This window comes from Scyliorhinus canicula, chromosome 1 (assembly GCF_902713615.1).
Source record: "Scyliorhinus canicula chromosome 1, sScyCan1.1, whole genome shotgun sequence".
Classification (NCBI taxonomy): domain Eukaryota; kingdom Metazoa; phylum Chordata; class Chondrichthyes; order Carcharhiniformes; family Scyliorhinidae; genus Scyliorhinus; species Scyliorhinus canicula.
This window is the reverse complement of record NC_052146.1, coordinates 71083425-71110345: the sequence shown is the minus strand read 5'-3', so window position 1 is coordinate 71110345 and position 26921 is coordinate 71083425. Positions and strand designations below refer to the sequence as shown.

General features: G+C 44.1%; 1 protein-coding gene across 1 annotated transcript in view; it reads left to right on the top strand.

Moving 5' to 3' along the window:
* Positions 1 to 2534: 2534 nt before the first annotated feature.
* The window catches only part of LOC119965811, a 36816-nt gene continuing 12429 nt past the window's right edge, over positions 2535 to 26921 (top strand). The window contains exons 1-4 of the mRNA XM_038797093.1: positions 2535 to 2647; positions 2793 to 3140; positions 5433 to 5751; positions 6156 to 6264. Of these exons, the coding sequence (XP_038653021.1) occupies positions 2599 to 2647; positions 2793 to 3140; positions 5433 to 5751; positions 6156 to 6264 (825 nt within the window). The 5' untranslated portion in view covers positions 2535 to 2598. The remainder of the gene's footprint in view (positions 2648 to 2792; positions 3141 to 5432; positions 5752 to 6155; positions 6265 to 26921) is intronic.

The following is a 26921-nucleotide window of genomic DNA, read 5'->3' as shown; positions in this document are numbered from 1 at the left end:
ATCCTCACACACACAAACCATACCATCCCCCGCACACAAACTAACCTATCCCCCAGACACAAACCACCCCCTTTCTACACACACAAACCACCCCATCCCCACACACAAACCGCCCCACGCTAAGTTTTATACATTGTAGCAACAATTTCGTATACTTGTACGCCAATCCACTTGCAAGAAAAGTCAACACACCATTTGCCTTCCTGATTGCTTGCAGTACCTGTATGCTAACATTTTGTTCCTTGTATCGTATACCCAAGTATCTCTGAGCATCAATGTTTGGAAGATTCGTGCGTTTGCAAATATTCTGCTATCATATACTTACTAGAGGAGTGAATACCCTCACATTTACCCACATGATATCCCATCTGCCATGCCATCGTTCACCGTCTTAACCTGTGCCTATGTCGTGACAACACTTTCATCCTCCTCTAAAAAGTTTACATTCCCATCTATCTTTGTATCATCAGCAAACTTAGGTTACTCTCGGTTTATTAGTTTAAGTCATTAACATAGAATGTAAATCGCTGAGGCCCAAGACTGAACGTTTGCAACATTCCAGTAGCTGCATAATGTGCCTGCTGAAGATTAGTGGGAAAATGGGGAATTAATGTCAAGGTTTATTCTCCGCTGATGCTATTTTACAACCCACAGTGAAAGCAAGTGAGCGCAAGTAGCTGACAGATTGCGTTGAGGGCCAGTACCGCGTTGAAAAACCACTTTAGCTGCTTGGCAGGTTTGAGGGTGCTGCACCAATAATTCCTAAAGCCGGTAGCGAAGATCGTTGAGTGAGCTGCGGCCTACACACCTCCGTCATAGTTGAAAGTCTGTATTTTGATAAGCAGAGAAGGAGCCATTAGTGGGGCGCCGCAGTGGCACAGTGGTTAGCTGTGCAAATATGTGCAGGCTAGGTGGATTGGCCATGATAAATTGCCCCTCATTGTCCAAAGATTTGCAGCTCAGGTGGGTTGACCGTGATCAAAGTGCGGCGTTACGGGGATAGGGTGAGGTGTGGGCCTAGGTTGAGTGCTCTTTGGAGGGTCGACGCAGGGTTGACTGACCAAATTGCCTCCTTATGCACTTTAGGAATTCTACGGATTCTAAGGTAGAAAATCCTCCTGTTGCGGGCCCTGTGGCCCGGATTAAGGAGCGACAGTGCAGAATGCAAGACGATCAGAGCTCAGACTGGGGCACGGCACTTAACCCAATGAATATCCAACAATAATCACACCCTGCTTATCAGAAATGTATTTTAGAACTTTAATTGAAAACTCACAAATAAACACAGACGTCTGAAAAAAAAATCAAAATATGTCCATACGTTTTGCAAAAAATTGATTTAAGACATTCTAATAACAATATTATTTTTATTGTATCCTGAGAAATTTGACCATCTACTTCCATGAACATATTGGTAAATCATAGTAATGAAAATAAGCATTGCAAACCCTTGGAATATCCTGCTAAATTAATTTAAACTTTAGAATAGAAACCACAAATTGTTGGGAATACTCAACAGGCAGCACCTGTGGAGAAAGAAACACAGTTCACGTTTCAGACCAAAGAGTATTCGTTAGAAACTTTGGAAATGATTCCCAATTTTAGTCAAATTTAAAGACTGAAATTAAAAAGCCGTTTCCCTCCGACACACTAAGCCTTCAGTAAGCAGCATTAATATATTTAAACCAAAACGGGAGATAACAATCGCGACAAGTTTTAAGAAGGAAGCGAGAGGTGTTAGTCGGCTCCTAAATTTAATTCCCGGCTTCTTCACGGAAACTTCATTGCAGTCAAATTTTCGGCGAACCCTTCAGTCTGCTCTCCACTGCTGACCCTTCATCGACAAGCCAACCATTCCCAGGGCTCCTGGTCGCTGGTTTCCGCAATTAGATGGCTGCATCCTCCACCTTTCCAGGGTCGCAGTGTCCCATTATTCTGAGTGGAAGAAACCACCCAGTCCGCTGGAACGAATTTGGTGTCAAGGCCGACCTGTGGAGGAAATGCTAGTTTAGAATAACACGCATGTGAGTTCCGAAATGTTCCATTGATCGGGTCGGGGGCGTGTTTGGGCAAGTCTGGGCCCTTGCCCTTCTTAGCCGCTACAAGGAGAAGTGTCTGTGTAGGACTAGTTGGACAGTTTTGTCATGTTCTGTATGTTTCTCTGAATCAAATCCCATTTGCCCGGAAATCACTGCTAGATCTTTGTAGAATGTGCCCTGCTAGAGTACTAACGTTTGTGCCAACTGCTTGTTTTGAAAGGTCACGATCTGAATCGTTAACTCTCTTTGTCTCCCAGAGATTCTGTCTGACCTGCTGGATATTTTTAGCCTTTTCTGTATTTCCCCCAGAATTCCAACACCTGTAGTATTTTGCTTTCTCCGACCTTCCTTGTATTTTCTAATCGCCGAAGAGAATTTGAGATGGTGTTTGAATCGCAAAACACCTGATTGGTTGAGAGGAAAAGACTAATTTGCATGAAATCAGGAGGGGACACCTTCTTGGTGACAGGGGTATTAAAGGAGACTGAAAGATTCAGGGAGTTAACCCATCTTGTCAAATATCTGGCAGACACTTCGGTGCCTCTTTAAACTTTTCACAATGACTGACTGGGTCCATGCGATCATTGTGTTCATATTTTGCCTGGCATGTAAGTATTTTAAAATGTAGATTTACTGCAATGACACCTTTATTGAGGTTTCTTGAACAAAATTTCAAGGGTGTTAAAACTCAATTGTTTCGACAATTGATTAAAGTGTAGTTACATTAATATTTCTGATGCTGTTTCGTTTCAGTTTCAAACGCGGCGATTACAGTTAATCAACCGTCGTCGAAATCGACTTCTCTCGGAGGAACCGTCCAAATAAGTTGCACCTTGTCTGGTGCCACCTTAGGCAGCACTACCATATATTGGTACCAGCAGAAATCTGGAAATGCTCCTCGGTATCTGCTTTATCACTATGCGGGAAGCAGCACGAGCAGAGGCTCGGGTGTTCCAGACCGGTTTTCAGGTTCGGAATCCGGCAACACAGGAACGTTAAGCATCGGTAACGTTGAATCGAAGGACATCGCGGACTATTACTGTGCCATGTGGGTTAGCAGCGCGTACTACTTCGGCAGCGGAACCAAGCTGAGTGTTGGCAGTGAGTAAACCCGTTACATTGTTCAAAACTTACTTCAGATTAAGAGCAAAATACTGTCTTAATATTTTATTTTGAAGAAATGTTAATGTCCTTTCCAGCAACAGAGCCATAAATTCAATTGAACTGATGTAAGTCTACCCTGTTAACCAGTTAACAACTGAACCTTGCAGTTCTCTGTATTCTGGTCTATGAGTTGTGAGTGGAATTTTGGTCAGCAATGAGCTGCCTTCCCTCAGCCACAATAGCAAAAAAACCTCAGAATCTCTGCACCGTCAGATCAACGAAATCTGTAAAACCCTTTAGTCCTAATCTGCGATCGAGTGACCTTGTAGGGAAAGTGGACCTCCGTTAGTGACAAGAAGGACTTCAATGTTTATGCATTCCCTTCCTTAATACCACAGCAAAGCTCTCTGCCTGTTAACACAATTAAATAATAACTACCTGCACCAGGTACTTTGCAACATGGATCGCGCGAATAAGTCGCCCCATATTAATAGCAAGAAGATCAAAACATGACGGTCAATCTAACCTCCAATGCCCTGCGTTCTGAACTCCTTATTAGCTTCTTTTAGCTGAACTATTGTTACACTGAATGTAACGGTTTGAATGACAAGTGATGTTCAGTCCGAATGTTGCCTTTATCTGAGGGCACAGGATAAATGTCCGCGAAATGAACAATCTCTTAGCTTATTGCACATGGATATATTTGGGCACAACCTCCGCAAAGCTCGGAATTCGTCCAGTTATCCAGGAATAACGCGTCTCTCAGGAAGCGTATGTGTGTTTGCAATGAAAATAGCGAATCCCTCCCTGACCCTTTCTGTAACGAACTTGCCAAGTTTCATGTCAGCGCAGAGTATTTTTAAAACTGAGATGTGATCATGTGAACAGTGACACTATTAAGTTCTCCATTAGGTTTTGAGGGATAGGGCACTAGGAAATACTGAGGGCTTTGGCCAAGGATGGTATGATGACCGGTACAGGCTTGGAGGGCCGAAGGACATGCTCCTGTGCAGTACTGTTCTTTGTTCTGTTTTCTGACTTTGTGCTCGAACTATTAATATTGTCAGATTGTTCTGTGTATTGAGCATATATTATTATATCTTGTTATTTCTGCTGTGAAAATCTGATCAGAGTTGTTGGTTATTCCGATGCATAATAATCAGAGAAATCAGAATGTGCCTTAAATTAACAATTCTGTTGCAGTAATAGTGTTGCTCATATTTAATTATTGCGTTTTCGACTTTAATAATGGAACCAAACTCCCCCAAAACCTCAGCGCTGATCTTTGCTGGAATAGATTTTAAAAACATAAATCTTCCATTCCTGCAATGTCAGTGTGCAGTTTAACTTGACCGATAATGTTAAACGGCTGATGTGGGGCCCGCAAAGGTGTTTATATTTCTCCCGACTTCTATTTCCACTGACCTCAGTGTAAAACATTCCGTTCATTTATCGCCAGTTTTACGCTGTTGCAGTCAGGGGTTCCCCGTTAGCTCCTCCTACAAAACACAACATTTAAGGTCAAGAATCATACATAATTAAGTATATTTTTTTCACGGCCTGAATCCGAAACATACCAGAGCGTTTGTAAAAATATTTAATCAATGAGATCTCCATAATGAATTCCCCCACCGTGAGAGTCACCTATTTCCCACAAACATCAAAAATACCAATCACCCATTAACCTGTTTTCACGCAGAGAGCACGGTCTTCCACCACTGCCTCCAATCCAGTAACAGAGTAATTTAGGTTCGTCAGTAGAGGATCTCGGTTTGATTATAATCCAAAGGCTGGCTGAACGGCTTTTCCACATTCCCTTCGCTGGAATGTCAGTCTGGATTGCGCGGTCAGATTGCCGAAAAACCTGACGCAAAACTGATCAACGGCTCATCACTATGGAGCACATTGGAATAAATTTACTGTATGTTCAATGTATCTAATTCTATTTCTGACTGAGACGGGCAAAGCAGCATCTCAATGTGAAGACAGGGAAGCTAAACATACAGCAATAGATTCAGGGGTAACATTGTGAAACATAATGCACAAGCGTTGCTTTGTCTGTTAAATTGAACAGAATCAATTTCAGTTCAGCTCCAGTCAGTCATTAAAACTTAACCTTGCTGCTATCCCCAAATATCCCATTGATCTATCTCCTTTCTCGGATGAACAAGTGGATTTGTTTATTAATCTCAATGAGTGCCAGAATTCGAATGTTATTGGTTCGGGAAAATCTCATGCGTAACCAAATCAAATGTTTATACGACTAACAGTAGTTTCTTTCCAAAACAGATCCTCAGAAGCCATCTGTCTCCGTCCTTCCGCCGTCATCGGATCAAATCGCAGCGAAGGACACGGCGACCCTGGTGTGTTTGGTGAGCGGGTTTAACCCGGGAGCTGCGGAGATTGAATGGACTGTAGACGGCAGTGTCAGAGGGAATGGGGTTGAGATCAGTCGGATCCAGCAGGAGGCGGACAACACGTTCAGTGTGAGCAGCTATCTGACTCTGTCAGCCTCAGAGTGGAACTCACACGAGCTTTATTCCTGTCTGGTCAAACACGAGATTCAGGCAACCCCGTTTAGAGCAACCATCTCCAGATCCAGCTGCATGTGATCCGGGAAACTGCTCTCGACCCAGTCCAGAAGGATCTTTTTCATTCCTATTCATTTCTTTCATGTGACAAAACGGTAGAAATTAATTGTGTTTCAGAAATTTAAGAAAGTGGCCATGCCGGCGGGAATTTCTCGCGTTTACGACTTGTTCTTTTGAATGGCTCTTCAATTGGAATATTATGGGTGTTCAATGAAAGATCATTGTTTATTAATTTACCTTCGTGCATCCGAAAATTATACTTAAAATGCAACAATGTGGCCATTGGTACTTAAGTTTCAACTCACTATTAGATTTTCATGATGCAGCTGTTCAATAAATAACTGGTCTGAGATCAAATACAATATGAGTTTTGGTATCATTTATTGCTTTTGCAATATCAGTCAAATCTAATACGTTTCAGGTATTATTCAGGATCACGTAATAAAGAGTGCACAAGGCTGCCTGGAAAACAATTCCGCCACTGTTATGGAGTCGGTGAAATATCTGTTCACCCTGTCCAAACAGTGAAAGTATGTGTGTGTGAGAGTGTGTGTGTGCGCCCGTCCGTGTGACTGTGTTCGTGTTTCCAAAACAATTATATGGTCGATGATTAAGAGTTTATTTTAGAATTCAGAAAGGAGGACCAAAACATTCAAACGGTAAGAGGAAAGAGTGGACGAACACGAGACACAAATACAGATGCTAAGATTTTCGAAATATATATCAAGAGGCAGGGATTAATGAATATGAATGTGGAAATATTAAGGCAAAAGATAGTGAAATCATAATGGAATTAAGAAAATGGCAGAGACATTAAACAGATTCTAGCTATCTGTTAGCTATAGTTGATGCTGAAACATTGAATATATTGAAGAGGCGGCTAGATATATCACTTGGGCGAATGTGATCAAAGGCTCCAGGGAGTAAGGAGGATGAGGCGATTGAGTTCAATGATCAGCCATTTTCGTGATCAATGGCGGAGCAGGCTCGAAGGGCCACAAGGCCTCCTCCTGATCCTATCTTCAATGAAGATGAATCTCCATTAGGAAAACACGCCAAAAATGATCAGGAACTAATGCTTTAGCAAAAATGAATGCATTAAAGGGATCAGTATATGTTAGCAAGTAGCACAGCTGAAATTAATCTGAATGAATTGTGACGACCTGTCTGTTCGGCTTTTTGAGCGAGGTAGCTGTAGAGAACAATGATATCGAGCTTCCAAAATCCATAGATCCTAGAATTTCCAAGGACTGCCACAGAGCAGGCACAACCATGTAATTAGAAAGAAGGAGGAATACATCATGTGGGGAATTGCTAGCCAGTTGAGCTAACATCAGTAGTAGGCAAAAAGCCCTAGAATTTGGGGCTAGCACAGGAAGGTGGAGTTGAGGTGGATGGTCAGTGATAAACATGGAACATACAGTGCAGAAGGAGGCTGTTTGGCCCATCGAGTCTGCAGCGACCTGCTTAAGCCCTCACTTCCACCCGATCCCCATAACCCAATAACCCCATCTGCCCTTTTTTGGTCACTGAGGGCAATTTATCATGGCCAATCCACCTAACCTGCACGTCTTTGGACTGTGGGTGGAAACCGGAGCACCCAGAGGAAACCCACACAGAATAGCGCAACAGTCTCGAAAGGCCAAAATCCATTATCCTGCTCCTATTCCTTATGTTCTTATGTCCAGCCATTTCGTATTTTCTGGTGTTGATTGCTAGCCAAGGAATTAGGCAAGAATTTTGTTGAAATTGGTTTCATCCATGTAGATCAATCACAAGTTAAAGTGGTTTATTAAAGCGAGATTAAAAGCTCTTCGCAATATTTTACCAGAAACAATGCGCGGGTTCAATCCTTCCTTAGTTTGTGCGCGTGATTGGTGATTCGTCACAATCCCAATAATATCCATATTCAATTGCGTAGTATATTAGCCAATGAGCTGTTTGATCAGCCACTGTCCTGTAACCTGCACATGCCTGCATCTCTGATGTACTCGCCTGAGGAACTCTTTCTCTGATAATAATAGCTAAACGGCAGCTACATGTGTTTCCTTCTTCAAAAAATATTTTATTGAGGCATTTTCATAAAAAAAACAAACCGAGGGCGAAGCAAAATTATACTGCATTATAAATAACCAACATCCACTCCCCCACCTGGTCCCCACTCTCGCCCCCTCCTCCTATACTGTCTTCCCTATTTTAACCCCCTCCCCACCCCCTCACCTTTTGCTGACTCCTCAATCCTCCTTAAAGAAGTCAACGAACGGCTTCTACCTCCGGGCGAACGCCACAACCGACCCCCTCAAGACGAACGTGACCTTCTACAGCCTCAGTAATTCTACCACATGACTCACCCACACTCCCCCCCCCTCCCCCGATTACAGCGGTTCCGAGTCCCTCCATCCAAGTAAGTTCCGCCTCTGGGCTATAAGGGAGGCAGAGGCCAATACGTCGGCCTCTCTGGCCCCCTGGATTCCCGGGTCTTCCGAAGAGCATTACCTCTGGACTAGGGCCACCTTCACCCCAGCACTGCGGACATTACGTCGGCAAATCACTGGCAGAACCCATTTAGCTTCAGACATGCCCCAAACTTGTGGTCATGATTTGCAGGCCTCTCCATGCACTGCTCGCAGCTACCCTCTCCCCCTCAAAAAACTTACTCATCTGCGCTACTGTCATATGCGCCTAGTGAAGTACTTTAAACCGGATAAGGCTTAACCTCGCACACAACGAGGATGCATTGACCCTCTGCAGGGCCGCAAACCACGTCCCGGTCTACAGGTCTCCACCCAGCTCCTCCCCCCACTTTGACTGTATCCTCCACCACCACCACCCCCAATCCATTAGCTCCTTGTAGACACCGTCCGCTCCCCTATCTCCTCCTTCGACAGCACCTTGTGTTGAAACCCCAAGGGCGGTGACCCAGGGAAGGACAATACATCTCTCTTCACAAAACCCTGAACCTACAGGTACCTGAAGTTGTTCCACCTGGGCATCTCATACTCTTCCTCCAGGGCCTCCAATTTTGTGAAACTGCCCCTTACAAACAGGTCACCAAATCACTGAATCCCTGCCTGCTGCCACCCTGAAACCTTGCATCCAGCCCCTCCGGTGCAACATTATAATTGTCGCAGTTCAGTGCCCACGCCGAAGTGCCCTCTAGTCCAAAATGCTTCCTCCACTGTCCCCAATCACTCAAGGCCGACAACACTGTTGCTCTACTAATAATGTTGGTGAACCACAAGCCTTCCCTTATATCGATCAAATGACCACACAACCAGTTAGTTCAAAAGATGTTTTATTTACATACACAAGAGTTATGTCGACATGCAAAAACAATATCTACTACGAGTTAAACTGCACCTATCAGCTACAATAACCTATACTTAACTTCAGGGCGACCGGCACTGTGCAAATGGATAAGGCCTTAATCTGGATTTCACTTGGCTGGTTCGAAGGAAGTGGCTCTGTCTCTGCTGGGGTCATCCGTCAGGTAGCGATCGTTGGTCTTGAACTTAGCTGGCTGTTCCTGATCCAAAAGAGAGAGAACACATGGCTGTGTCCTCTTTTATCCCCCTGTGATTTTGCGCTCTTTGGGGCGGTCCTTAACCTTGGAGCCAATAGTTCGCAGGGCTCTGGTCACTGTCTTCGATTTGATTTTGGCCAATAAAGGGGCGGGTGCCTTGATAGCTGGGCGGGTCCTTAGCGGTCATTGACCTTGGCAGTTGGGCTTTCTGAGTAAAGGGAGTGGCGCCGATCAGTCTGTGGTTGTACCGGTTGCTTGATTGGAGTTGTATTGTCCTGAGAAAATGGGCCACTGAAATGCAACAAGCGGGGGTTTCGATCAGGCCTGGTTATCTGTGATTCAGATACACATAGACTCTGTATCTGTCTGAGTCCTGGGTTGGCCATAATAGCCATGGTCCTTTGCAGGTGGCCATCTTAGATGGCTACATCACCACTGGGTGCATGGAGTACCTGGCCGGCGAGTACAGCAGAGCCACTGTTAACAATGCCCTTATGCTCGCGCATCCACAAGAATCGCCTCCAAACCCCACCCCCCAACCATGTCAATCCCTGCCCCACTACCCATTCCCTCACCATGGTGATGTTTACTGCCCCGTTTTCTCTGGTGTCCTCCCACAAGTCCCGAAAGATGTGCGTGTTAGGTGAATTGGACATTCTGAATACTCCCTCAGTGTATCCAAACAGGCGCCGGATTGTGGTGACTGGGTTTTTTTCACAGTAACTTCATTGCAGGTTTAATGTAAGCCTATGTGACACTAATAAAGATTACTCTGCAACACCCCCCCACCGCCCCCTCCTCAATCCAGCTCCAAAAAAGCCCTTTTTCCCACGGGGTCTTCTCTGCCCAAACAAAGCCAGAGGGCAGCGGATTAACATTTTTAAAGCACAACTTCAGGACAAAGATCGTGAGATTCTGAAGTATGAACAGAAACATTGGCAGCACCATCATCTTTGCAGCACACCCCATCTCTTGAAGTTCCCCTTCATCTGTTCGACCAGACGAGTCAAATTTATCATGAGCAACTGCGCCCCACCTTGCATGACCTGGATGCCCAAGGATTTGAAGCTCACCCCACTACCTTGAACGGCAGCCGCCTAACCTCCTCTCCTGCCCTCTAGCCTCAATCGGGATCACCTCGCTGTTTTCCGTGTTCAACTTGTACGCAAAGAACCAGCCAAAGTCCTCCAAAATCCCCATAATGCTTTCGATGCCACCCAATGGGCCAGATATATATTACAGCACGTCGTTCATCTGCAACGAAACCCTATGCTTCATACGCCCATGCGCAATCACTTTCCAATCCTTCAATGCTCTAAGCACCATTTCCAATGGCTCTATAGTCAAAGTAAAAAGCAATGTGGAGAGTGGGCACTGCTGCCTTATCCCCCAATGCAGCCCAAAATGTCCCACACTCATTCGGTTCATCCACACAATTGTGACCAGTGCTTTGTACAGGAACTGGACCCAGGTCACAAACCGCTGCCCGGACCCAAACCACCCCAGCACCTCCCACAAATATTCCAACTCCACCCGGCTCCATCCTTCTCTGCGTCCATTGCCTCTCCCCTCCACCTCCTGCCCTCCAGAGGCATCATATTCAGCATTAAGCAGATTCGACACATTTGCTGACAACTGAGCCCCTTTCACAAACCCCACTTGGTCCTCACCTATCACCCCTGGACCGCAGTCCTCAATTCGCAAAGCCAACACCTTCACCATCAACTTCAAACTACATACAATTGCAATATCAGATGGTACAATCCACAATGCTCACAATGTTTAGAGAACACCAAAGTGTATCATGGAGTTCACCTGACCCACAACTTTTAATAGATTGTGGTATGGGGAGCACGCGGCCCACTCGACAGGTGTGGTGCAGCAGACATCTAACACTGGTTGTCAAAGCAAAACAATGTTTATTCTATGAACTCAAGTTAACCTTTTAAAAATATACAGTGGACATCTTGGCAACCATCAATTCAAATAAAACCCCCAAAGAATACAACACTAAGAAATCCTTAATAAATTCCCAAACAACATCCATAAGACAAAATACCCTTTAAACACAGAGATCAGGTTTAAGTTCTCTAATAAGAGCAGTTACCCCTTTGAAATCACCCAAATGAACACTCCTTAGCTTGTCGAGAGATCCATGCACATCTGCTGGCTTTCACTGCAGCACTTCTCTCTGAAAACGAAACTAAAAACTCACTCTATAGCAGCTTGCTCAAAAACGAAAGTAAAGCAGACAGCCCAGCTTCACCCACACTCAGATATCACTGCAATAATAAACAGCCATTTCATAAAGGTACACCCACTAAAGTTATTCTATAAAAGCACCCATTTTGTAAGGTACTCTCACATGACACCTGCCCCTCCCCCAAAAAATAAACCATCAACTTCAAGATGGTTTCATTTTTCACCTTTTCACTATCCTTTAAGAAAAGTAAATATACGTTTTCGTTTAAAAAAATAACAGATGCAAACAGGTATAATAATATAATGCATTTTTTTCTTCTTCTTCCAACTGGAATCCCTCTTGATTGACAGTCTCTTTGAACAAGAAGGTCTCTGCACGATCCATCCATTTCTCTACACCTCGGCATTTCTCTTTAAAGTCAGATACTTTAGTTCAATCTGATCAGAGTCCCATGCAATTCTCCAACACAGGAGCATTGGTCATCACAGCTTTCAGGCAGTAAAATGCCTGTTGAAATTCTGTTGTCCACTGGAATTGTTACGCTTACTGAGCAAGTCCATCAGTGGAGCAATCACGCTACAAAACCTTTGCACAAATGTTCGGTCAAATCCACTCATGCCAAGAAATCGCATTACTTCCCTTTATGATGAGAGTATCGGGAACTCCTCAATAACTGTTACTTTCACATCCCGTGTGACCATTCGACCCTGCCCGATTGTATGGCCAAGGAAAGTGACTTGGGCTGTTCCAAATTCACTTTTTGCTAGGTTTACCACCAAACCCGCCTCCTGAAGCCGATCAAATAACTCTATCAGATGTTTTAAATGCTCTTTCCATGTCTGGCTGAAAATTACCAGCTCTCCGATGTATACCGCCCAATTGGGTAATCCTGAAACGACTTTGTTAGTTAACCGTTGAAATATGGCTGGAGTGCTTCAAATGGCATAACTTTGAATTGGTATATACCATCTGGAGTCACAAAAGCTGAAATCTCCTTCGCCCTTTCGGATAAAGGTACCTGCCAGTAACCTTTATGTAAATCCAGTTTGGAAATAAAAGCTGATTGTCCCACTTTCTCAATGCAATCGTCCAAAAGTGGGATAGGATAAGAGTCCGTTCTTGTAACTTCATTAACCTTTCTATAGTCCACACACAACCGTTGGTTACCGTCTGGTTTCGGGACCATCACCATTGGTGAGCTCTATTAGCTGTAATCCACTTCAATGATGCCATTTTTAAGCATGCTCTCAATCTCTTTGTTAACCTGTGCCAATTTTAAAGGGTTAAATCTATATGGATGTTGTTTGATTGGAACAGCATTTCCCACATCTACATAATGGAAAGCCATTTTAGTACTTCCCAATTTACCTCTACAAACTTGTCCATGTGATATCAATAACTCTGTTAGTCAGTCCGTTTTTCCTCTGGAAGTTAACACAACAATTTATCCCAATTTTTAAGAACATCCTCATTTTCCAATTTAAGTTGAGGTATGTCAAATTCACAGTCATCTGGATTTGGTTCGTAACTTTGAGTTTGAATCATTAAAACCTCCTCCTTTTTCTCTCCTTCCCTTTCAAAATACCTTTGAAGCATATTCACATGACACACTCGGTGAGTCTTCCTTCTATCTGGTGTTTTTAACCACATAATTCACCTCACTTAATTTCGTTTCAATCTGATATGGTCCACAAAACCTTGCTTTTGAAGGCTCACCTACTACTGGTAACAACACTAAAAATCTACCTCCACAGGCAAAACTACGAACTTTGGATTTCTTGTCCACTACCCGTTCCATCACATTTTGTGCAACTTCTAAATGTTGTCTAGCCAATTCATCTGCTCTATTTAATCATTCCCTAAATTTTGACACGTAATCCAATAATGTAATTTCCGATTTCTCACTCACCAATTTTTCCTTAATCAATTTAAGTGTTCCTCTTATCTCATGGCCAAAAATTAGTTCAAAAGGACTGAATTTGGTTGACTCATTCGGTGCAACCCTAATTGCAAACAGTACGAATGGAATTCCTTTATCCCAATCCTCTGGATAATCGTGACAATAAGACCTCAACATTGTCTTTAATGTCAGATGTCACCTTTCCAATGCTCTGTTCGATTCAGGATCGTACGCAGTTGATTTAAATTGTTTTATTCCTAAGCTATCCATAACTTCTTTGAAGAACCTTGAGGTAAATTTGATCCTTGATCCGATTGTATCTCTGTGGGTAGTCCATATCTAGCAAAGAATTTAAGTAACACCTCCACAATCATTTTAGCTGTAATATTATGCACTGGGACTGCCTCTGGCAACGTAGTAGACACATCCATCATAGTCAAAAGATATTGATTCCCACTTTTGTTTTAGGAAGTGGTCCCACGCAATCAATTAGGACTCTTGTAAAAGGTTCCTAAATGCTGGAATGAGTATTAAGGACGCTGGTTTTATCACTGCTCGAGGTTCTCCTATCACTTGACATGTGTGACATGATTGACAAAATTTTACTACATCTTTATGCAGTGCCAACCAATAAAAATGTTTTTGTAATTTAGCTTGAGTTTTCCATACTTCCAAATGACCTCCCAATGGTATCTCATGTGCAACTCGCAACACCTCCTTTCTATACCCTACCAGCAATACCACTTGATGAACTTCTGCCCACTTTTCAATTGCCTGCATATGTAAAGGTCTCCATTTTCTCATCAAGACATCATTTTTACCGTAATAACATTCTGGTACACACTCAGATTCCTCTTCTGTACATGTTTCTGATACATCTGTTTTATTTCTATATCTTTTTGTTGTAACTCCGCCAATTTTCCTGAACTAAAAATATCCGCCTCATCCTCCACCTGTTCTTGTTCTTTTGCAACCATCTGATCAAAAATCGTTTCTGAGAATTATGCTTACACTTCATTTTCACTCTTTGATTTCTCCTCTTGTCGTAACCTGTGACTTTGCGACCTTGTCACTACACAATTCGGAAAAATCCCAGGATACTCGTCCTTCAACACTTCAGTTGTCTAATTTTCCATTGGCTTATCAACCACTGTAGGCAACACACCCACTTGCGATCCAGCTATATCATTACCCAAGATAAACTGTATTCCTGGACAAGATAGGTTCTCCTACTGCCACTTCACCACTCTTCACTAGACTTTCCATCCTTACCTTATATAATGGAACACTACTCCTCTCACCCAGAGTTCCACATATTCCCACCTTTTCTGGCAATATTTGTCCCAAACTACATAACTCCTCATCTCTTACCATTAAAGATTGACTAGCTCCCGTAACACTTAAAATTGTGACTTCTTTACCTGCTCCTCCTGATACACATGAGTAAACTTTACCCACACAAATAAATTCTTTAAAGAGATCTGGCACCTTCTTGTCAATCACCTCTTGATCATGTTGTACAATCTTTTGCACCTCCTTAGCTTCACTTGGGCTTTCCTTTCCCACTGTAAGAAACCCCTCTGTCTTATCCTGTTTTGTCACATCAACCTTCCCAGTGCTTTTCTTCAACCACCAACACTGTGATTTTACATGGCCGAGTTTATTACAGTGAAAACATTTGAAAGTTTTCATTTCTTTTCCACCCTTCTGGATTTCTTTTTTAGTCTGAGGTACACTCCCCTTATTATCTCCCACCAGATCACCTTCACCTTTACCACTTAAGTATTTCTCATGTCCCCAGTTTCTAACCCTCACAGGCTGAAACTGATGTCGGAAACCAAGGTTTGATTTATGAACTAATTCATAATCATCTGCCATTTCTGCTGCTAACCTCGCAGTTTTAACACTCTGCCCTTCCACATGAGTTCTCACTACATCAGGAATTGAATTTTTAAACTCCTCCAAAAGCATAATTTCTCCGAGAGCTTCATACGTTTGGTCTATTTTGAAAGCCCTTATTGACCTCTCAAAATTACTCTGTTTGAGCCTTTCAAACTCCATGTACGTTTGACCAAATGTTTTCCTTAAATTTCGAAACCTTTGTCTGGAGGCTTTAGGCACTAGTTCATATGCACCTAAGATGGACTTTTACACCTCCTCATACGTCCCAGATACCTCCTCTGGTAATTATGCAAACACTTCACTAGCCCGACCACCAGTTTTGTTTGAATCAGTAATACCCACATGTCTTGTGGCCACTTCAGTTGTTTAGCTACCTTCTCAAATGAAATTAAAAAGGCTCTACCTCTTTCTGATCAAACCTTGGCAATGCTTGGGACATATATAAATAGATCCCCATCAAGCCTTCGACTGTGACGCTCTTTCGCTATCCTCATCGCTATCATCCAATTGTACATTTCCCTTTACGTCTGCCAATTTTAACTGGCTGTGATGTTTCATGGCCATTTTCTGAAGTTCGAACTCTCTCTCTTTATCTTTATCCCTGATCTGTATCTCCCTTTCTCTTTTTTTTGTTCTGCTAGGGCTATTCTTTCTTTTCGCCTTTCTTCTCTCTCCTTTTCTTTTTCCTCTCTCTCTCTTTCTTTTTCCTCTCTATCGCTTTCATCTACAAGCTGCTTTAATTCTTTCTCATGTTCCATTTGTTTTATTTGTAACTGAATTTTTGCCATTTCCAATGAGTCAAACTGTATCTCAGGCAACTTTAAATGCTGAGCCACCGCCATAATTATCTCATCTTTTCGCATTTTGTCAGGTAATGTTAACTGCAGTGTTTTTGCCAAATCTAACAGTTTCCTTTTGTCTCTGTCCATAAAGTACTGCGTGTGACCGTCTCCAACCCCAAAAACTTCAGAGCCTCTGAAAGAGCCACTGTCCTCAACGCACTCCCTACTTCAACTAAAATACCACACCTGAAAAGCAACCACAATATCCTCACCCTCACTGTCTTTAAGTTCACTAAACCAATCCAATAGATTTACTTTTATCCTGGATGAGCCCCTAATTTGTTATGGGCCAGGGTTTAGAGAACCCCAAAGTGTATCATGGAGTTCACCTGACTCACAATTTTTAATAGATTGTGGTTTGGGAAGCACACGGCCCACTCGACAGGTGTGGTGCAGCAGACATCTAACAGTATTTGTTAAAGCAAAACAATGTTTATTCTATGAACTCAAGTTAACCTTTAAAAAAAATACAGTGGACATCTTAGCAACCATCAATTCAAATAACCCCCCCCCCCCCCCACAAAGAATACAACGCTAGGTAATCCTTAATAAATACCCAAACAACATCCGTAAGACAAAAGACCCTTTAAACACAGAAATCAGGTTTACCTTCTCTAATGAGAGCAGGTATACTTTTGAAATCAATGAATATGAATATTCTTTAGCTTGTTGAGAGATCCATGCACATCTGCTGGCTTTCACTGCAGCTCTTCTCTCTGAAAACGAAACTAAAAACTCACTCTGTAGCAACCTGCTCAAAACCGAAAGTAAAGCAGACAGGCAACCCAGCTCCACCCACACTCTGACATCACTGCAGTAATAAACACCCATTTCTTAAAGTACACCCACTACAGTTATTCTATAAAAACACCCATTTCTTTAAGGTACTCTCACATGACACCTTTTTTCTATTATTTCTGCCAAAGTGGACAGGTTCACCTTTTCGCACATTATACGTCATTTGCCCACTCACTTAATATATCCATATCCCGTTTCAGATTCGTTATGCCCTTGTCACAAGTTACTTTCATACTTATCTTTCAGCCTCGTCGTCTCGGCCATTAATATAGGCTGTAAGTAGTTGAGACCCCGGGATTGATCACTGCCGCACTGTGGTGAGTGTGGAGATTGTCCCTTTAAGGGCAATACCGAGACTCTACTCTACGCCTTGCTGACCCAAAAAATACCCATTTACACCAATCCGCTGTTTCCCATTAGTTAAGCAATCCTTCATCCGTGCTAACAGTTATACCCACACTCTGACCTCTTATTTTGTTCAGTAACTATTGACATAAAACCTTGTCAAATACCTTCTAGAAATCCAAGTGCATTACGTTAATAGGTTTCCCTGTTCCCATGTTACTTCTTACTTCCTCAAGAGCTCTACTTTATTAGTTAAGTATGAGCTCCCTTTCACAAAACTCTGTCCTTTCTAAGTGCTCTAACTTTATAAGTGCTTTAAAGACATTCTGAAACTTCTGAATGACTTCGAGGAAGTTGCAACCAATTGTCCAAAATTGCAACAATTTGTCGATCGAACTATCTTAAGGTTGAGACAGAAAAGAAAAGGAAGAAAATCTTGAACTCCAAATCCCACTACCTATTTGGATGTTTTGCTCCGTGTGCCCAACGACCTGGTGGAGAATCGGCCTTTTCAGTCCCGTGCAAATCCACGGCAGAACATCATGACCCTGAGTCGACAAAATCCTCAAATCGAGGTACAGCTGACGAGGTGGAGGACCACAATGCTGCTGTGAAACAAATCCGTAGTCCATAATGATTTAATCAAAAATTCCCTCCATCTCCAACACCTCTTTGTAGTTAGTTACATTCCGGCTTAATATGGAATATTGAATTAAATTTTCCATTTGGGCTTGAAGAATTAAAACGAAGCACATTTACTAAATGGTCAGAGTTTGCAGATCTCTGAAATGTGGAGGGATATGGGTACCTCAATTCATGAATTTGAAAAGATTAGGAGGCAGGCACAGGAAGCAATTAGAAAAACTAACAGAATGTTATTGTTTATTGCGAAGGGAATTGATGACAAAAGTCGGGAAGTTATGCTTAAAATTTACAGGCATTAGTAAGACCACATCTAGAGTACTGTGTACAGTATTGACCATCTTATTTAACTGAGGATGTGACTGCGTTATAAATAGTTCACACAGAATGTTCACTGGATCAACACCTGCAATGGGTGGGTTGTCATTTGAGGGAATGTTGGACAGGTTAGGCATGTATCCAGTGTGGTTTAGAAAAGTGGGGGTGATCTGATGGAAACATATAGGATCCTGATGGGTTTTGACAGGATAGATGTGGAAATAATTTTTCTTCTAGGTAAGGATCTAGAACTAGCGGGCCGATCCATATAAAATGGGTTGCTCATTTAAAACAAGGATGAAGAGATTTCCTTTCTCTCAGAGGGTTGTGAGTCTCTGCAACTCTCTTCCTCGGAAGATGGAAGCAGAGTCTTGGAATCTTTTTAAGGCAGAGGCAGACGAATTCTCAGGAACCAAGGGAGTGAAAGGTTATCGGGAGCAGGGAGAAAGGTGGAATCGAGGTTGAAATTATATAAGCCATGATTTATTAAATCGCGGAGCAGGCACCGGTGCCCAAGTGCACTCTTCTTGGTCTCAATTCGCAATATCGCATATCGCAACAATAAATCAAGCATCCAATCTAAACATGCTGATTTCTGTTTGAGATGAGATGTTCGATCTAGTGCTCGGGAAACAAGAGAGGAATGAAATGTTAATACAATTACGGGAAAAGACCCAGTATTTTGCAGTGGCCGCAAACTGAAACTGCCGTTACACGTCCATTCCAGAAGGGGATGGTGTTGCACAGCGTAATTGATAAATGAGATACGGAGATAACGGACGCCACAAAATCAGGCTTTAGATACAGAGGAACATACTTGACAAATTGACTGTAAGACGAAGCGTATCGTTACTGTTAAAAGCAAGAGGTGATATTTTGTGCCAAGTTGGGGTGAGATGCCCCCCCCCCCCAAACGGGAAAGTACATATTGAAGCTGGTGGTAATAAATGGAGTGAGCAAGATTTTGAGAGAACCTGTCACCATTCTGCACACACTCGTCAGTTGAATTGTCCATCGGAGATCACAGTACCGATCAGACAGTCCAAACGTTTGCAGCCCTTAAAAAAGATGACAACAATCGCCCAGCTAATTTAATCGGATTTCAATTAATTTAACTTTCAGTAGCATCGTGAACCCACATTATTTTCATCGCGTCTGTGCCCAAAGAGAAGCAAAATCAGGACGAAACATGCAGGCCACTTGAAATTGCGGCATTTTGGGTAATAAGTAAGTTCGGGCATTACTTCCTGGGAGATTCGCATCAGGGTGTTTTAACCTTGAGTGGGAAATTTGCAGGCTGAAGTGTTCCCCGTGCGGTTCCTGAACCTATTAGTTCAGGTTGCGGAGGTCGTGAGTTTGGAGATGCTATTGGAAGAATTTAGCTTGTTGCTGCAGTGCATATTTTGGATGGTACACACTACTGCCACTGTCTACCTGTGTGGAAAAAGTGATTGTTTTTTTTCGAAAATCTTTTTATTGGCTTTTCTCTTATTTATAAACAGTTGTTGTGAGTATACATTACATTTTCTTGCGCCCACGCTAATTTAACTAACTCTATGTACATTTCGTTGCCCTTGGATTGGTCTATAATTCCCCCTTCCCCGTCTCGTCCTCCCTTCTTCCCCCCTCCCCATCCTCTTCTCTTGTGGTTTCCCCACCTTCCTCCCGCCTACCCTCCCCACACCGGGCTGCGCTGTCCTCATCTATCTTGTTTGCTTGTTTTTTATTCTTATCTTACTCCTCGTTGTTGGCCTCGAACAGGTTTTGGAACAGGCCGACAAACTGCCGCCAAGTATCCAGGAAGCCTTCCTCTGACCCTCGGATGGCGTACTTAATCTTCTCCAGGTGGAGAGGTCAGCGAGCCAGTCTGCAGCTTTGGGTGGTGCTGCCGATCACCAGCCGAGCAGGATTCTCCGGCGTGTGATGAGGGAAGCAAAAGCAAGTGCGTTGGCCCCCTTCCCCATGTGTAACCCTGGCTGCTCCGATACCCCAAAGATTGTCACTATTGGTAATGGCTTCACCCTCACCCCCACAACCCTGGACATTGCCTCGGAGAGGGCTGTCCAGAACACAGCAAGTTTGGGACAGGCCCAGAACATGTGGGTGTGGTTGGCTAGGCCCCACTGACACTGTTCACATTTGTCATCCACCTCCGGAACTCATTCGAGTTATGGTCAGGTGCGCTCTGTGCACCACTTTGAGCTGTATTAGGTTTAGCCTTGTGCAGGAGGAGGTGGAGTTCACCCTGCTCGCTGCTTCGTTCCAGAGTCCCCATCCTACCTCTGTCCCCTGTTCGCCTTTCCATTTTTGTCTGTTCTTGTCCAGTGGTGTTCGACCCGTGTCCAGTAGCTGTCCTTATCTTTTCCCACATAGCCCCCCCCCCCCCACCCACTCCTTCTCGCAGCTTGTGCCTATCAGGTCCTCTAGTAGTGCGTTTTCTGGGGCCCCGGGGTACCCCACTGTCTCTTTGCGGGGGAAGTTTTTTATTTCGAGGTGTCTCATTTTCTGTCCTTTTGTTAGTTTCCACTTCCTCGTCAGTTCATCCAGTGTTGCCAGTCTATGCCCTACGTAGAAGTCCCCGACCATCAGTGCAACCCCATCCTGACTCCATCTTTTGAAGGTGGTATCTATCATGACTGGGGGGGGGGGGGGGGAGGAATCTGTGGTTGCCGTGGATGGGGCCCATAGGGGCCATTTTACTTATCCCAAAGTGCTGTTTCAACTGGGTCCACGTTTTCAGCGTGGCGGCTACAGCTGGGCTTGTTGTGTATCTTGTTGAGGAGGATGGTAGTGCTGTTGTAGAGGAGGATCGTTCCTTTACAGGGCACCTCCTCCATTTGTAACCAGTGTCGGGTTCTTTTACCCATCCCCTCACTCTTTCTGCCGTTGCTGCCCAGTGGTAGTATTGTAGGTTTGGTAAGGCCAAGCCCCCTTTGATTTTTCATCTTTGCAGTATCGGTTTGAGTATTCTCAGGTTGCTTCCACCCCCACCCCCACACACACACACGCCATGATTAGACTGTCTATGTTTTGGAAAAAGGCCTTGGGGATGAAGATCAGAATGGATCTAAACATGAAGAGGAACCGTGGCAGTACGTTCATCTTGATTGTCTGAGCTCTCCGTGCCAGGGAGGGTGGGAGTGAGCCGCACCATTGAAGGTCTTTTCTTACTTCCTCCACCAGGCTGGTCAGGTTCCACTTGTGGATCTGTGTCCATTTTCTGGCTATCTGGATCCCCAGGTAACGGAATCTGTTCTGGGCCGTTTTGAATGGAGCCCCTCCAGCTCTGCCCCTCCCCCTTTTGGGTTCACTGGGAATGCCACACTTATGCCCACGTTAAGTTTGTAACCCGAGAAGGTTCTGAACTCTTTCAGTATTTGCAGTATTGCCTTCAGTCCCTCCTGTGGCTTCGAGACATAGAGGAGCAGGTAATCTGCATAGAGTGGGACTCTGTGCTTACTGTCTCCTCTCTGGATTGCTTTCCAGCTTTCCGCGTCCTGCAGGGATATCGCCAGGGGTTTTATCGCTAGTGCGAACAGGAGTGGGAACAGGGGGCAGCCCTGCCTTGTTCCTCTCTGTAGCTGAAAGTATTCAGAGCTGGTGTTAGTTCAGACACTCGCTTTGGGAGCATTGGACAGGAGCCTCACCCAGACAGTGAACCCCGCTCCTGGCCCAAACCGTTCCAGTACCTCGAGGAGGCAGTTCCATTCGACTCTGTTGAAGGCCTTTTCTGCGTCCAGGGAGACGATCACCCCTGGTTTTCTCTCCCGGGGGGGGGGGGGGGGGGGGGGGGGGGGGGTTGGTGTGGGGGCTCCCATTATAAGAAGTGATTGTTTAAGGGGTTGGGTGGGGTGCCAATCAAGGGAACTGTTTTGACCTTGATGCAGTCAGGTTTCTGGACTGCTGTTGGAGCTGCTTTCATCTGGGCAAGTGGAGAACATTCCATAACACTCCTGATTTGAACCATGTTGATGGCGGCCAGGCTTGGGGAGTCATAAAAGGAGTTATTGGCCACAGAAGTCCCCACCTCTAATTGCACGTAGGACGGCAGTCTTCAAAGGACTGGCCTAGTTCTCTTTCTGGTCAATGTAACCTGCAGGATATTGATAGTGGGGTGTTCAATGATGATAATGTCATTGAATGCCCATGGGTCATGATTAGATTCTCCCTTGTTGGAGATGGTCATTACCTGCTGCTTGTGACGTGAATGTTGCTCCTCAGATTCCAGCCTGAATGCTGTTCAGGTCTTGCTGGAAATTGTCACACATTGATGTCAGCGAGCGTCCCCATTTCTGATGGTATGAAGGAGGTCATTGATGAAGCAGCTGAAGATGTTTGAGTCCGGTGATGGTCCTCAGCGGAACTCCTGCAGCAATATTCTGGGACTGAGGTTAGCCGACAACAGCCATCTTCCTTTATGATGGGTACGACTCCAATCACTGGAGAGCTTCCCTGATTCCCAATAACTTAAATTTTAGTGGCGCTCCTTGAAGTGACTGGGTCAGACTTTGTTTTTATGTTCTGGACAGTCCATAGACAGAAGGTGGGAAGGCCAGTGTTGAAACGATGAAGCAAATTATGCCTAGGGCACAACACTGAGCAACTCCTACAACCATATCCTGAAACGGATATGATTGACCTTCAACAACCAGAACCATCTTCCTTTCTATCAGGAATGACTTCAACCGGTGGAGAGCTTCCTCTCTGATTCCCGTTGACTTAAGTTTTTTTTAGGTGTTCTTGATACCACATTTGGTCAAACGTTGCCTTGATTTCAATGGCTGTCACATTCAATTCACTTTCGGGGAACTGTTAACATAGTGGTAATATCTATTAAACAAGAGGCCCACCCTAATGGGTTCAAATGGCAGCTGGTGGAATTTATGTTTAATTATTTATAAATCTGGAATTGCAATGTAGTCTCCCTAACGTTGACCAGGAAGCAAGATCGTTTGGTGTAAAGTCCATCTGGCTCATTGATGTCCTTTAATGAAGGAAATATGACATCCATACCTGTTCTGGCTGACATGTGACTGCAGACTCACACAGTCTGCCCTCTGAAAGGACCTACAGGACATTCCGTTCTGTCGAACTTTTACAGAAGAGTTGAAAAGTGATAAAACAGGTGGATCACGGACGTAAAGTTCCCCCACCCCCAAATATTTGTCAATGGGACAGCTGCTCTTTTTTTTTGAAAATATCTTTATTGAACTTCTATTAAAAAATCACAGCAAAACAAAACTAACATATAACAAAAGAAAAAAATCGAAGCGAAAACTGCAACAATACAGCCCAATTACGAAAATGAAGCGCACCAACTCGCCCTCTCGCCTCGCCCCCCTCCCACCAACAGCTAACAGTGACCAATTCCTCACACGCAATATGAACAGCTGACATCCACGGCAGAATCCACCATATCGACCGCCTGACAGTGAACTTTCCCTTCAAGGTCCAGAAACTCCATCACGTGACCTAGCCACGCTGACGCACTCGGTGGTGTCGCCTGCGTGAAGAGACAGCTGCTTTGGTTAGTTCGCCTTTATGCGCCGATTGGCTAATTGGGGAATCCATGGATGCGGTTGTGTGAAGGCGATTTGAAAACACCTCGGCGCATGCGCACGAACCCCGATGGAATTACTGTTTGGGAATAATTCTCTTGGTTAAAAATAAATCGTTTTTTCCCGAACTCTTATGAAAACCGCTCTGAAAAAAATAGTCACTTTTAAACAATTCAAAATTCCATTTCAAACGTTCAACGTGTGTTTGAATTGCCGATGATAAAGATTAATACTGCTCTTGCACATATCACATCATGTCCTCAAGACTGGCATCATCCTGGGATATTAGCAGGGTACATATCAATTGTCTTTTGAGAACATTTTTTATTCAATATAAACATTTTTATATGACTTGATGCTAGGAATCAATGACACCGTTCCATTGACAGACTCAATTTTATCTTTAAATCAAATCACGTCTTTATTATCAAAAATGTAAAGAACATACTATGACTGTTGCAAGACTGGTTCTCTTACACTGTATCGCACGCATAAATACGTCATTTCCCTTCTATGCACCAGCCATTGGACAGAGCACCCTACCTAAGCCCACCCCTCCATCCTATCCCCGTAACCCAGTAACCCCACCTAACCTTTTTGGACACTTGTCCTGCATTACAAGCCAGCTGTTTAGCCCACTATGCTAAAGCAGCCGCTAAGAATGGAGGCATTCTTTAAGGAAGTGGACACTTCATTTATTTTGGGGGAAGGTAACTGCGTCAGAAAGGTGGTGCTGCAGAGAGTGGGAGGCAGGGGGGTTGGGCTTCCCGAATTTATATTATTATTGGACGGTGAATGCCGAAAAGATGAGGGGTTGGGTTGGAAGGGCGCAGTCCCGGTGGTTTAGGAGGATCTGTGTAGGTGTTGGCGTTGAGGGCGCTAGAAACAACAATGCTGCCGATGGCCCCGGGCAGGTACTCTGGGAAACTAGACTTCTTCTCTGTACCCACAAATTAATGTCCTTTCAGAAATATCATCTAGCCACCTGGGTTGGCCACTTCCCGACTTTAAAATGGAGGGCCGCTAAGAATGCAGGGAGAAATGGACAGGCACAGGGAAGCAAGCAGATGCAAAGCATCCTGTGTATTAGAACTTGCAGAAACCCAGACAGCACTGAAACTAACAACCATCTACATATTGATGAGCGATCTCCGGGAACAATTGGAAACATTTAAGGTAATCGAGGCCAATCAATTGGAACCAGGTACGGGGTGCGCCCAAAAGGGCGCGAAGCCCCTGGGGACTATAAAATAGAGTCCCCAAATTCAGTTCATTCTTCTTGGCACTTGGCTCTCAGCGAGGAGAGGCAAGCCTAACAGCTTCTTGGCAGGGTCTCTCAGCAGCTCGAAACAACCCTTGACCGTGACCTGCCTAGCAGCTGCACCAAGCAAGTAGGTGTCCAGTCAACGCATGCTACGAGATAGGTGCTCCTAGCTACTAGTCCATACAAGCTTGAAGCCTGCAGACTCAGAATCGAATGATAGGCCAGTTGTTCCCCTGACCTGGTGGGCCAGTTTCCAAAGCTAAGTATTGGCCTTTTAGTGTAAGAGATAGTCTAGTGAGTAGTATTTTATGCATGAGTAGCGATTGACTGTGTATATAATAAATGTGTTTTGATTTGAACCTTACTAACTGGTGTATTGAGTTATTGATCAGCACTTGAACTTGAACCTCGTGGTGGTATCATAAAGATACCTGGCGACTCTAGAGCAAGGTGATTAAACAGAGCAAATTAAGTGTAAAGCACACTTAGCAACATGGGCCTCCCGAATTTTTATAGTATTATTGGACGGTGAATGCGGAAAAGATGAGGGGTTGGGTTGGAAGGGCGCAGCCCAGGTGGTTTAGGAGGATCTGCGTATGTGTTGGTGTTGAGGGCGATAGAAACGACAATACTGCCGATGGCCCCGGGCAGGTACTCTGGGAAACTAGACTTCTTCTCAATACCCACAAATTAATGTCCTTTCAGAAATATCATCAGAAAGCAGTGGTGTAGGAGGGGTCCGGCCAACCATGTCCATATGTTCTGGTGCTGCCCGAAGTTGGAGAAGTTTTGGGGTTCGTTGATCATCACCATTGCGGCGATGTTGCACTTGGAGTCCAGTCCCTTTGGGGTCGTATGTGGGGTGTCGAACCTGTCAGACCAGCAGATGCGGGTCCTGTTAGGGTTACTTTTTCCTTGAGCGGGCGATCGAGGGGTTCCATAAGAGATGGAGTCTGCTTAGTCTTCACTTTGAAGAGTTGGTCACGGGTGCGTGTATGTCTCAGTCATATATGTATTGGTTGGTAGAGTGGGGGTAGGGATCTTCTGCAATGAGCACGTCGAACAAGACAGAAATTAATCATCACCACTTATCATTCAATGGCATTGCCATTTTTCTGCATCCACCAATATCAACAATTTGCGGGTTACCATTAATCAGAAACTGAACTGAATCATCAATGTAAATACAGGAGCAGGTCAGAGGTCGCGCATCCTATGGAGAGTAATTCACCTCCTGCCTATCCAAAGCCAATCCACCGCTTACAAAGCAGAAGTCAGGAGCATGATGGAATACTTTACATTTTTCTCGATGAGTGCAACTCCAACAATGCTGAAGAAGATTAACAGGATTGACGAAAAGCTACCCAGCTGATTGGGCGCTTGTTCTGTTTTTTTTTGTCCTTACTCTGCTTCCCTGTGGACAGCAGCACTTGCTGCAAAGCCTACTCATTGAAAGCTTCTGCTTATGAACGCATTTCAAGCCGTATTCCCACAGCGTGATCAATGATTCATTGCATTCTAATTGGCCTAAATGAAGCGAAGGTCATTTTTAATTAGTTTAAGGCGTGCGTGATCTATGTGTTTGGTGATGATCAGTTTCTAATTGGCTTCTCGAGTGCGATGGTCATCTATTGATGTCATTTCCCAACGTCCCCTTACTGAGGTATCAGTAACATAGGGGACCATCCCTCACAATAAATTTTAACCCAGTGTGCTAATAAATTTTAAGTTACTGGTTCCTAAGATGAAATAATGTTTAATTTTACCTTCCTTTTTCATTTATTCAGGATGGATGAAATATGCTATCATGTCCTCATGATTGACATTTGATACTCAGGGCAGCACGGTGTCGCAGTGGTTAGCACTGCTGCCTCATGGCACCGAGGTCCCAG